Raw genomic sequence first — 13,364 nt, forward strand, 5'->3', positions numbered from 1 at the left:
CTTTTCCCAGCCTCTTTTTGTGTCGTTGATTTTGGCATGATTATTGTTTGATATGTTCTTGTTTGATATTAACCATCTCGCTGCATTTTGGCCAGGTCCAATTTTGCAAGGGGCCTAACCTTAGAGTAGCATTTGGCATCTGACATTCCCATTCGACATTTGACACAACAGCACCCACTTTCACACACATCAATGTTCCCCCTGCCACATCCATCCCCATTAGTTGATGTACTAACAAATCTTCATATCGAGTTTCCAATTGGAGGTACATACTAGGTTTCTTGAAGCCGAAAAGAGCGATCAACGATCGATTTCATTATCGTAACTTTTTCTTAGCCTACATTTGTGCGCTCTTAAGCAAGGAATGACTATATTTCTTAAGGATTTCAGTATTCTAAACTATCATATTTCACAGTCATCAACAACAAAGAACTGCTAGAAGTAATTACACATTTTAAAACTGCCAGACTTCATAACGCTCACGGATAACACCATTCATTAGGTTGTCGTTGCACACAAATCCAAGATAGATTAAAAACATATTTCATGAGCCGGTAAATGAAAGGCTAAAAAGTTTTCGTACACAAAATAGAATTAAACAAAAGCTTTCTAGAGCGAAATCAGTTGAAATCCCTTGACAACAGCAAAAGGGAGGAAAATGCAATAAAGGAAAATCCTGCAAGGGAATGTGAAAGGCAAATGCGAATGGGAATTCTTAGGTCAAATACTCAGATCGAAATCTCTGCTTCCATCGTTTGTGTGTATATGTCTGTGTGTATGTGTGTGTGTGTGTGTGTGCCTGTTTGCGTGTGAAAAGCCAAATCGTGTTAATTAATTTGCATGCAGACTGGCCGGAGTGGGAAATCGAGGGAAATTAAGGGAAATGCACTCTCCCTTAAGAGAATGTTTCACACCTGACCCCAGTTTAACCCGTGGGATCCAAACAAAAAAAAAAAAAAAGTGTTTCACGGGGACACTTTCCGTCCATCCTTTTTTCCAAAGGAAATTTGTGTTGTGCCTTGGGTTCAGCCAATTCTGTCTTCATTTCTTTGCTTCAATTCATATTTGTATCGTATACCATTCAGTTGTCTAAGATATTGTACTTACCTTTCGAGGAAAAAAACATATAATACCTTTTGATACAATAATATACAAGTTTTTTTATCAGTTCTTTCTGGTGAAGATAAAATGAAGAATTTATATTTGCAAGGATACTTTTCGATTTCCCTTTTACTTTTGGTCATTTCGTTCATCATTTTCCGATTTGGCAAAGTCAGTTTTAATTATGATTGCGGCAACTCTGGCTGCCCGGTGGCTTTTCAATTCCGTTCACGCAAAAGTAAATGCAATTTCTCATTTCAAACGCTGTGTGGCAACCCTGGGTTAGTGGACAACCCCCATTTCCCCGCTCTCCCGCCATTTTCCCCCACGGTTTCCCTTGCTCTGCTGGCTTGCCTGCCTACTGTTGATTGTTTTGTGTTGGTTTGGTTTGGTTCGGTTCAGTTCGGTTTCGCGCTGCTCCTCTTCTCATCTCCGTTGTCGTTTTTCTCCAGCAGGCTGCTTTTTAGGGTCTGGCACCGCCCACGTGTACGCCCACCGCCCACCGCCCACAATACGCATGCAATGCATCGCATACTTTCAGGCGCGAAATGTAATTAAGCTGCCAAAAACCAACCGACAAGCCGGCCCACTTTCGCCCCCTTTCCGCTGGAAAGCGAGGAAAATGGTAGGATCCATGGTTCCGTTTATACTCGGGGCCAAGTTAATTAAAACGATTAAGTTCGGCATAGTTCTGTGGCCGTGCATCGCTTGCATTTTTGGGCCCGGCTTTCGGCGGGGACTTGGATCTCCAAATTTCCCTTTTTGCCGTTTTTGTTTTGTTGGTTTCTTTTTTTTTTTTGGCCAGTGGGCCTGCCAGCGGTCAGGATCTTTTGCGTTCCCCAAAGGGGTTTTACGGAGACAACAGATTGCAGGCATAATTCCGGGGAGGTGATGCCCAGTAAAAACCATGCCAAAAACCTCTAGTTGCCTCATTACGTTGATGGTTAACAAAAAGCTTTAAAATTGTTTAACTTCTGAATAACAATTGACCACTGCCTATCATTGAAAAAGAGCATAACAATTTCTAATAACACAAATTCTTCAAGGGATGCTATTGTGAAGTTTATATGCACTAAATTAGGAGGAGAATGGCAGGCGATCAATATTGCATTGTGTGGCAGTGAAATAACTAGGCAATGACTCCAGGACATCTCTAAAACGTCTTAGGGAAACCGCATGGAAACTTCCCGTTTTCCCAGGGCCTCCATTGCGTATTCAATAACAGCGACAACAGCAACAACAACAGCAAAGCAAAAACGACATCTTTATTCGCATCTTGATGAGGCAGAAGAAATGCAATAAAAAGGAAGAGAATTGGTCCCCAAGACGCCAAGGCTCCCAAGAGACAATCAACCAACAAAGGAACAAAAACAACAAATAACAAATGAAAAAGCGAGCAAAAATTTGATTTTTACGTATGCGTAACGGTTTGCTCATCCCTATTCCGTGCCATTTCCCTCCCCGTTCCGCTTTCCCTTCTCTATCCCTTTTCCAGTGCTCGGGTTTTCCGCTTTCCTATGTGCGCGGTGCTTGGCGCAATATTAAAAATCCAACGCAAATATGCAGCGAAATTTTTGCACAATGTCTTCCGAGCCACTCTTCTCTCACTCCGCCGAAAAAATTTCCCACCTCTTTTCCGCCCACTACTGCGGTTTTCCCGGGGAGGCGTCGTATTTTTTCTGCGTCAACAACTTTTGTTAGCATAATTTTGGGCGCAGCAATGACGATTTTCCATATTAAACAATTCAGGTTAAATCGATAGCAAGTCAGTCTATTGATGGGGAGAAAATATTAAATTTAAATTAAATTTGTTGGAACTCACGTTCAATCAATCTTCTTATAAATCTTATATAAATAAAAGAATGGAATTTAAATTTGGAATTATAAAAAGGCAACGCCTTTACCAATTGCGAAGGTTCGTATATTTTTGTAAGGCATCCTTGGAACTATTTTTTCTAGCCCCACTGTGCGGCGAACAAAAACCGTGAAGCGTTCGTTCTTCGCTTTCCGGAATATTTTTTCTGCTTTTGCATTTTTGCCAACAATTGCGAATCGCAAATCGAACGCAGGTTGTGCCTGTCCTCGCACAAACAGGGAAATTCAAACAAACACTCCACTCGCCCACATGTGCAATATATAAAACCAATTACAGTCGTAAAAACAAAAGTTGAAAAAATAAGAGACGAGTGCCTGTCACAAATTGAAATCTACCGCCGCAAAAAAGAAGAGGCCTTTCATTGACTTTTGCAGCTTTTCCAAATATTGGGATTTTCCCCTGGGTAAAAAATCCAAAAGAAAGTGCATCTTCATCTTTGTGTTCTGCCGTTCCGCTTTTCCCCCTTTCTTTTTTTCTGTGTGTATCTTTGCCTTCGTTGTTTTCCTTTTTAGCCGCGCAAAGTCGCAATAATAACAACGGACTCTATGCATATTTAGTTTCTGCGCCATGAAAACTTTTTTAATTAATTAGTACATGAGTCGCACAATGGCCAGCAGTTCGAAATGTGTTGGAGTTTTCGGTAATAACTCCCGCTTATTCGAGGGGAGTTCGGCGGGAGCACAATAATTTGTTTGCGTTATGGAATTTACTTCTGGTAATTCGCAAATACACAAAGGAAGAAATTGAAAACAGTCACGGAAAATTGCGAGCACTTAGAAGTGCAAAAGAAAACTGGAACATGGAGGAAACGCCGTTTGATTTAGGGCTTAATTAGCATATCGGGTAAACACGCAGGGAGCTGTAAGAAAATGTTTAAGAAATCAATTAAGGTTGAGCATTATATGGCTTTAGGAGTTAGGAGGCAATTGTGAGAGTAGTTTAAGCCATTCAGCAATTTAAAGCAATCTGAAAAATCGGGATAAGCTTTAACTGACTTCACACACTCGGGAAATTGAACTGCGAACACAAAGATAGGGTTTACTAGTTCAGCAGGGCTCAAAGCCTGCGAACAATCTGCGAATCAATTACACACAAAATACCGAATATTTTCCTCCATTTTGGCCAACCAAATAACAAATTTTAGCTTCGACGTGGCCGAAAAACATGATGGCGGTGGCCCTTATCGCATTTACATTGGAGGAAAAGCAGCTTTTTCCCCCGGAAAATGGGAACCGCATTTGCTGTTAAAGCCAAAGGAATTTTCACATTTCCTATTCAAGTTGCCGTGGCAAATTTGCGCAAAATGCGAAAAATATATTTGTAAACGAATATGCCATGAGGAGAAATGCGTAACACATTTGGGAAAGGCATGCAAATGAGCAGACAGGCAGGCGAGCAGGCAAATTCTACTAACAGCAACACAGCAACAGCAATTGTTATAAGCGTAAACATCAGAAACATAACCATAAAAATAATAATAATAATTATACCGAGAAACATACTCCCGTGAACTACTGACACCCGTCGTTCTCTTATTTCCTTAATCGTACAATTGAAATGCATATTATTCCGTTACTAATACACACACACAACCGTTTCCCGCTTTCCCTGTTTCCCCCGTTTCTCTTTTCCCCGTCTTCTTCTGGCTCGCTTTTCCGCCCAAAAAAGGAATGGACGCAACCAGCCGCCGATGTACACGGAAACGCTGCCCGGCGACAACCTCGCCCTGATGATTACCTCGCTGTCGGTGGAGATGGGCGGCATGTACTACTGCACCGCCTCCTATGCAAATACCGAGATCCTCGAGAAGGGCGTCACAATTAAAACTTACGGTAAGTGCCTGCTCCTGTACGTAATCAAATTTCTGTGGCGCCGCCCCAAATTGTTTTTTCAAGTTATTCAAGTGGGCCCGGGGGTATCGAATTTATTTAATCACTTCATCCGCCTTTTGGGTTACACATTCGTGGAATTTCCAACACTTTTGACCCATTCACAATTTATACAGGCTTTAACTCTGCTAACAATTATTATTTTCGATATTATAATGAGTGTTTTTATTGAGTTTGACTTATTTTACATTAATCTACCCCAAGGAGATCATATATAGTGCCAAAATATAATTGGACTTCTTTGTGACTGACCAGATTCCCTTCCCTTTGTCCCTAGCGAAGTACAGTTGTGTTCGAGGGAGCGAAATTTGTCGCTACATGTCGCAGCATGCCTGACTTGTTGTCGCCATCGATTAGGGACCATCCCATCTCCCTCTTGTCGTCCGTGAGGCTGTGAGTAATCGCCGTTTGAAAGCGGAAAAGCTCGACGTGATTCCTCTGCTGCATGATTCATTTATCTTGTTAGCAATTTGTGTCCCCTGCACATTGCTCGAGTGCCAAAGTGCCGGGTTGCCCAAGCACTGGACGCTCCGAAGTTACGGCAGTAAGAAATTACAGTTGCCGGGATTTCATTACATGCGCAGCATTGTAAACGAATCTAAAACAAAATGGATGCGTTCAGTGCAAAGCAATCGCTGAGGATCTGACCCCACCGGCCGCCCACTTTCATTTCTCCCAAAAGCAAAAAATGGATAGCAAAACAGCAACAACACAAAGCAGAACACGTTCCTCAATAAGCAGCCCAAAAACAAAATAAAAAAAAAAAAAAAAAAAAAAAACTCCAACCAGCACACTCACCTGCACACATTTTGCTGGCTCGTTGACTCTTTTTCCCCCTTTTTTCCCCCCGTTTCTGTAGTCGAGTGCACATAAGTGACGCTGCAGCTCAAAACTTTTACGAGATTGATTTTTCTAAGCAATTTAAAGTTCGTACTCATTGCACACACGGAGCAAAAACCACTGGGCGCTAACAACTGGAACCTACTACTGTACCTATCTGCTCTCGCCAGATGTTCAAACACATTGGGGGTGCGGGCGAGGAGGGCAGCTGGCAAAGGTAAAGAAATAGTGAGCCAACAAAACTCGTGCTCGTGATATGTGAGAAATTCTGGACTGTTACGGGATAGCACTGAACTGCACAGGGAAAAAATCTTTGCGGCATTACGACCAGGTTGAAAATGGAATAAACAACCCTTTTTTCAGGCAGTTCTTCTATTTGAACTGCCTTTCATGTGTGCAAACTAGAAGCAGTTGGGAGTTATAAGGTAGCAAAGGTTTTTTAAGGGAAATTCCTATTTTTTCTACCGTGCAGTGACATCCTCTCATTTGAAATAGAGAGGGCGAGTAAACTGTATTGAGGGGCCAGGCCGTCCAGGCCGGTGCGTTTGAAATGAAATCAAATATTTTGACGGGCAACAATTTGTGTCCGTTGATATGCGCACCCAGAACTGGAGAAGCAGTGTGCTTAGTGTATGGAAGCAATACGAGTACTAGTTGCACTCCAGTTCGGATCGATGTCAGGCAAACTGTTTGACTTGGAATGACTGCACTGGCTCCTTCTTTTCCATCCGCCGGAATGAGGTGCAGATAAATACGCGCTTTGCCATGGCTCCTGGGTCCTGGGCCCTGGGAAATTTACACACAATCACTGATCAGGACATCAGTATTGGTCAACGTGAGTGTTGGCAAATGCCAAACCATTCGTGTTACGTTAAGAGCTCTCCAACTCTGCGGTGGGAATGTTCGTGCTAAGCTCGCCTAAGCTCCGTTTCTCCAGAGAGAGAAGAGGAAAAGGGGGGAAAGCCAGGTTGACCGGACCAGAATTCAAATACAAAGCCTAACATCAGTAAGTTATCAACACCAACAAGGAGCAACTTAAGGATTGGGCCAAGGATGTGGCCGGAATGTAAAGGGCACGGCGAGGGGTTCCCATATAAGTAACTGGCATTGTGTTGACAACTCACAAGTTGCATTTAGTTAAGCAAATAAGCAGACACACTGGCGACAGAGACAGTCAGAGAGCTGAAGGCAAATTGCAAGATTTACTTTTCCTACACTGCTGGAAAATACAGAGCGGTTCTAAAGTTTACCCAACTGCCAGCTCAAACGAGCTCCCTCATCATTGTCTCATTTAATTCTCTATAATAAAAAGGATAAAATAACCTAAAATAGTCATAATCTTAATCCTACAATCCCAATACTTTATTATTTGTATTATTCGAATCCAAACTTCACTTTCAGTGTAGGAAAACAAACATGAGTCAGAATTCGAAAGGGGCGGCGGGCGTGGCGTATTTACATACCGTTGTTTGTGCCAGTCACAGCTTAATATTTCAATATTTATGCTTTTAATAAATGCATATGCTCAGAACAAACTTCCGCCAGAAAAGCAACAGCAGCAAAATAGTGGCAAAATACAGTGGTAGTAACTTAACTGAAGAATAAAATCTCCTTCCGTTCTCCGAAGCGCTTTAAGTTATCTTGTGCAGTTTGTTATTCCAGCTCGCAATTAAAGACATTAAAGCGCATTTGCTCGAAGAATAAAGTCTGGGAATCAATTCAATATTTACTCGTTTATAATAAACTAAGTCGTTTAGTCATCTGGAGGCCTATAATAGCCGACATCCTTTGCATTGTTGGCCATGTAATTGCCAATAATAATGTTGATTGGAGGCATTAGAGAGTTTGCACTTGATAAATATATATGTATGTATAGTACATCGATTTATCTGGCTTGGATGCCCAATTAGCTTGTTCCGGTTTTTGGAGACTGCAAACTGCATTGCTGTAATTTGTGCATTTTCTTCAAAGGACTCGCTTTTTGTCGGCCAGCCGTAAGACAAAGAAGAATTTATAGCATACTTTTCAGCTCTAAAGCAGTCGCTGACCAAATCATCAATTAGCACTTATTTTAATTGAGATTTGTGTGTCAACCTCTTAGACTTTGTTTGCCAATTTAAAGTTTTTTTAAAGTTTTTTTTTAAATGTTCAAATTGGGAAACATTTTTTTCGGAAATTTGACAAATTTCAGGGACAAGAAACATTCAAGAAAGAAGTAAAATGATAAAAGTTACTTTTTTAAGAAGATCGCCAGATAAATATTTAAATACTGTCCATAACCAAATTAGCCATAAATCGCTCCAACAGCAACAATCTGTATAATTTTATTATCACTTTTTGGGACCGGATTCGAACCTAGTCAGCGGTAATTTGAACCCATTGCCGGTCCGGGCCCCAAATCGAATTGCAGTTTACCCAGCATCTCCCTCCCCTTCCTTATCCATCATTTCTCTTTTTTTAATAAGTTGTTGCAGCAACTTTTTCAATAAGTTGTGAGTCATGTTCGGCGCTCCGTCGTCTTTGCCAAGCTCCGGATCCGGGCTCCTGGACTCGGGGACTCGTGGACTCCTGGACTCCGGGCTCCTGGACTCCGGCTTGTCCTTGTTCAAACTAATAATGAAATCGTAAACTAGTTCATCTTTTTCCTCTCCGTTCGGGGCGTCTGTGGGTGGTATGTGGGTGGGTATATCTGTGTGTGCTGGCTGCCCATCAGATGTCAGAAACGAACGCAGCCAGCGAAAAGTGTTTGAACAACAAAATCTCACACGCTACGACAATGCAGCCGAACTGAAAAGAGCAAGGGGATAAGCCGGGGCAGGGAATATCCTGGCAAAATCCTGGAGAACGGAGGGAAATGACAGGAGCAGCAAGTTTTTATTTATTTTATATGTTGTGTGGGTGCAACAAAATACAAAAAAAAACCAGAAAAAGAAAAAGCTGAGAAGGGAAGAAGGGAAGAAGGATCCAGGACATCCCGACCCAGACACTGCCAATAAAAAACTGCAAATAGAAAATGTTTTTAACACAACTTTCCGTTATTTTGGCTTTGGCTTTAGCTTGCGCTAAAACCAAATACGCCGGACATTCCAGCTTTCGAATATATATATTTATATATATATAAATATCCATGATATATATAGAAATATGGAAGCCTGACAGGCGGCCGACAGACACAGATGGCTTGTTATTACACTGATTTATAAAGAAAATGTGAATATGTGAGCCACACACATGCTGGCTTTGAAAGGCTGCCAATGAAGGGTAGCAGCTTTTTGGCTAAGATTACCTTTTCAAATGCAAAATATGATGATATAGCGGAAGGCTGTGGGATCCATTAACACCTGAAAGGTGTTGACAAACGGGTTTCTTTCCCCCCAAAGAGTCGAAATCCTGGGCCAGATTTGCATTGGCAGAGTCGAGAGTGTAAAATATAAAAGTAAAACCAACTGACAGGTAGATTTTAAGTTCATATTGACATGGTTTTCCAGAAACTCAAAGCTGTTATTTCAGAGGATTATCCATGTGTCTGCAGAGTGAAAGTGTTAAAGAACACACGTTAATATGACATTGATGCTGTGGTAAAACTAGATGTTCCCATAAAGAGTACAAAGGTTCTTGCAGCACAACTGTACCATAAACATAAAGTGTATTTTGTAAATTGAATAAAAAAGCTCTTATCCCCATCCACTTTGTAGTGCAGTCAGCAGGAATATATATACAGAAATTCAGTTAACAATTCTTCTTTGGCCTGCCAACTGTATTTTCTCTTTTTCTCTATTACGCCCCCTTGGCTTTTGAACACAACTGTACCTGTAATTTACCTGTGCGATTTCCCTTTTGCTTTGAGGCCTTTTGATTATTCTCTAGATTTAAACAACTCTTCCGCTTCACGCCTTGACTCTTTCTATCCGAAGTCTGAGCTTTGATTTGCCAACACCTAGTACTTTGCCATCGCCCCCCTTTTCATCCGGACGGACGCCCCTTTTTATCTGCTTGTTATTGTTGGTACTTGGCACTACAAGTATTTGATGTAGGAATTTCACTTTTGCAATGCACTACAATCTTTTTTTTTTTTTTTTTTGCTCTTTTGCCCATTTTCAATTTCCAAGTCATCTCGCCAGTGGAGATTTATTGGCAGTCGAGGCAGGGGCGTCCGTCCGACCCCCCTTTTCCAGCTCGTTAGTGACCCTTAGCAGAGGAGAGGAGAATGCCGCGCACATGTCTTGGACTTTGTGCTTGATGCTTGAATTGCTTTTATGTGCCCGACAGTTTGTTTAAAATTATATTACGTATACGCCACGTTCAGCTTCGCTCGGATTGTCAACATGACCAGAAAAATAGTGCTCTTGCTTGGCTTGCATTTTCCTCTGGCCTCCGTCTCCGTCTCCTTTTTTTTCTATTTTTTTGTATTTTTTTCTGTGCCCATGTCTGTGTGCTGTGTAAATGAATGCGAAGCAAAATCAAACAATTTGTGCACACCTAGCCCTGGAATTTGTTTGTCGCAGGATTTCAGAGCTCTTATCCTGGCACAGCTGGCCATCGTCTTACTGTCTGCGAAGCAACAACAGCATCCAAGTGCTGCTCCAAGTGTACATTGAATCAGGAGAAACCGAACAGGGAATGCATATTTACTCGAAATAATGGTTTATTATTTATTAGGGCTTATTCGTCGGTCGCTTGCATCACAATTTACTTTCTAAAGGTTTTATTTAATACTATTTTAATAATACTATTGCACCTTGTCCCTGTTCTTGCAGTGGCCATCACCTGGACGAATGCCCCCGAGAACCAGTATCCCACCTTGGGCCAGGACTACGTGGTCATGTGCGAAGTGAAGGCCGATCCCAATCCGACCATCGACTGGCTGCGCAACGGAGACCCGGTACGTAAACCCCAAACCCCCAATAAACTATTAATGATTAATGATTAATGATTTCCATCCACCATCAGATCCGAACCACCAACGACAAGTACGTGGTGCAGACGAACGGCCTGCTCATCCGCAACGTTCAGGAGAGCGACGAGGGCATCTACACCTGCCGTGCGGCCGTGATCGACACCGGGGAGCTGCTCGAGCGCACCATTCGCGTGGAGGTCTTCATCCAGCCGGTGATCGTGTCGCTGCCCGCCAATCTGGAGGCCGTCGAGGGCAAACCGTTCGCAGCCAACTGCACGGCGACGGGCAAACCAGTGCCGGAGATCAGTTGGATTCGCGACGCCACCCAGCTGAACGTGGCCACCGCCGATCGCTTCCAAGTGAATCCACAGACCGGTCTGGTCACCATCAGCTCGGTCAGCCAGGACGACTACGGCACCTACACCTGTCTGGCGAAGAACAAGGCCGGCGTCGTCGACCAAAAGACCAAGCTGAACGTCCTCGTGCGTCCGCAGATCTACGAGCTGTACAATGTGACCGGTGTGCGGAGCAAGGAGATCGCCATCACCTGTCGGGCGAAGGGACGTCCGGCGCCGATGATCACCTTCCGTCGGTGGGGAACGCAGGAGGAGTACATGAACGGCCAGCAGGACGACGATCCGCGCATCATTCTGGAGCCGAATTACGACGAGGAGCGCGGCGAGAGCACCGGCACCCTGCGCATCGCCAACGCGGAGCGATCCGATGACGGCCTGTACCAGTGCATTGCCCGGAACAAGGGAGCCGATGCCTACAAGACCGGACACATCACCGTCGAGTTCCCGCCCGACTTCAGCCACATGAAGGACCTGCCGCCCGTCTTCTCCTGGGAGCAGCGCAAGGCGAACCTCAGCTGCCTGGCCATGGGCATCCCGAACGCGACCATCGAGTGGCACTGGAACGGCCGCAAGATCAAGGACCTGTACGACACCAACCTGAAGATCGTGGGCACTGGACCCCGCAGCGACCTGATCGTCCACCCGGTGACCAGGCAGTACTACTCGGGATACAAGTGCATTGCGACCAACATCCACGGAACCGCCGAGCACGACATGCAGCTGAAGGAGGCACGCGTGCCCGATTTCGTGTCGGAGGCGAAGCCCAGCCAGCTGACGGCCACCACGATGACCTTCGACATCCGCGGACCACCCACCGAACTGGGCCTGCCCATCCTGGCGTTCAGTGTGCAGTACAAGGAGGCCCTCAATCCCGACTGGTCGTCGGCGTACAATCGCAGCTGGTCGCCGGACTCGCCGTACATCGTTGAGGGACTGCGGCCGCAGACCGAGTACAGCTTCCGCTTTGCCGCCCGCAACCAGGTGGGACTGGGCAACTGGGGCGTCAACCAGCAGCAGTCGACGCCGCGTCGATCGGCGCCCGAGGAGCCCAAGCCGCTGCACAGCCCCGCCCAGCACGACGAGGAGGAGCCCGTGGTCGTCTCCAGTTACTCGGATCACTTTGAGCTGCGCTGGGGCGTGCCCGCCGACAACGGAGAGCCCATCGACAAGTATCAGATCAAGTACTGTCCGGTAAGTAAAGAGATCTTCTCCAGAGATCATAAAAGGGTTCCCTTAAGCCTCAAGGGTTTAAGGATATCAATCTGAATCTGCAAGTAACAGTAGCAAGTAACATTTTATTAATCAACCTATTTCTTCGCTTGCAGGGCGTTAAGATCAGCGGCACTTGGACGGAACTGGAGAACTCCTGCAACACGGTCGAGGTGGTGGAGACCACCTCCTTCGAGATGACCCAGCTGGTGGGCAACACCTACTACCGCATCGAACTGAAGGCACACAACGCCATCGGCTACTCGTCGCCCGCCTCGATCATCATGAAGACGTCACGAGGTGAGTCCGATTCCGCTAATAACAATCTCGGCACGTTGCTCTATTCGGCCGGATATAATTCCGGCGGCGTGGGTGCGTTACACAAACGACTGTTCACAACAACAACAACAAAAGCCACATCGACAACAACAATCACATCGATAACAACAGCAACAACAACAACAATCATTACGCTGGCCACCACAATAAGCATAACATTACTTAGTGTCCTAGCCTCAATGTTAGTCTAAACGAAAATGTCTTCTTAAAAAACTTGAATCAAAAGATGAATCAAATCGATCGATCGAATAGCCCGATAAGCGCTATAATTCTGCGTCCACGAGACCGTGTAATATTTTTCTAAATGTGAACGCAGAGTTATTTGGGCGCCCAGTGATTTTTGGCTTTTTGAAAGTTTGATATTGAGAGCACTTGAAATATCAAATCAAATCGTATCGCGTCTACAAGATCCCAGCAAAAAAAACAAACATCAAACATATAATTGAGAAATCTCTATATATATTATACACTCACTTACACGGAAATCATCTACATGATATCTAGATAAAGACATAATTTTTACTGCTCTATATATATATATATGAATATGATATATATCCCAGATATAATCGATCAATTTTGCATACATTTTTGTAGTGTTTATTTCAATTGCGTTTCAACTTTTGTTTCTTGTTCACACTCAGTGAACACCTTCCCCAAAGTAATTTCCCCCTTAACATCCTAAAATCCAAACCACCAACTTTTATCCAACATTTACTTAATTTGCTCAACGTTTTAACTTAATTTCATTGTCCTTTGTTTGAAACTTTGTTTTTGTGTTTGCATGTTTTTGTGACCTCTGAATCGTCTAGAGCATCTTAACCGTTTAATTATTTTACTGATAACCCATGAATATA

The 13,364-nt window shown here is 43.9% G+C and overlaps 1 protein-coding gene across 5 annotated transcripts in view; it reads left to right on the top strand.

Annotated features, from left to right (window-relative positions):
• The window catches only part of LOC108091283 (fasciclin-2), a 62,683-nt gene that overhangs the window by 40,897 nt on the left and 8,422 nt on the right, over positions 1-13,364 (top strand). For all 5 annotated transcript variants that reach the window (XM_017190400.2, XM_017190401.2, XM_017190402.2 and 2 more), the window contains exons 3-6: positions 4,646-4,809; positions 10,464-10,588; positions 10,657-12,150; positions 12,285-12,468. In XM_017190400.2, coding sequence (XP_017045889.1) covers positions 4,646-4,809; positions 10,464-10,588; positions 10,657-12,150; positions 12,285-12,468 — 1,967 coding nt within the window. The remainder of the gene's footprint in view (positions 1-4,645; positions 4,810-10,463; positions 10,589-10,656; positions 12,151-12,284; positions 12,469-13,364) is intronic.

This window comes from Drosophila ficusphila, unplaced genomic scaffold (assembly GCF_018152265.1).
Source record: "Drosophila ficusphila isolate 14025-0441.05 unplaced genomic scaffold, ASM1815226v1 contig_198, whole genome shotgun sequence".
Classification (NCBI taxonomy): Eukaryota; Metazoa; Arthropoda; class Insecta; order Diptera; family Drosophilidae; genus Drosophila; species Drosophila ficusphila.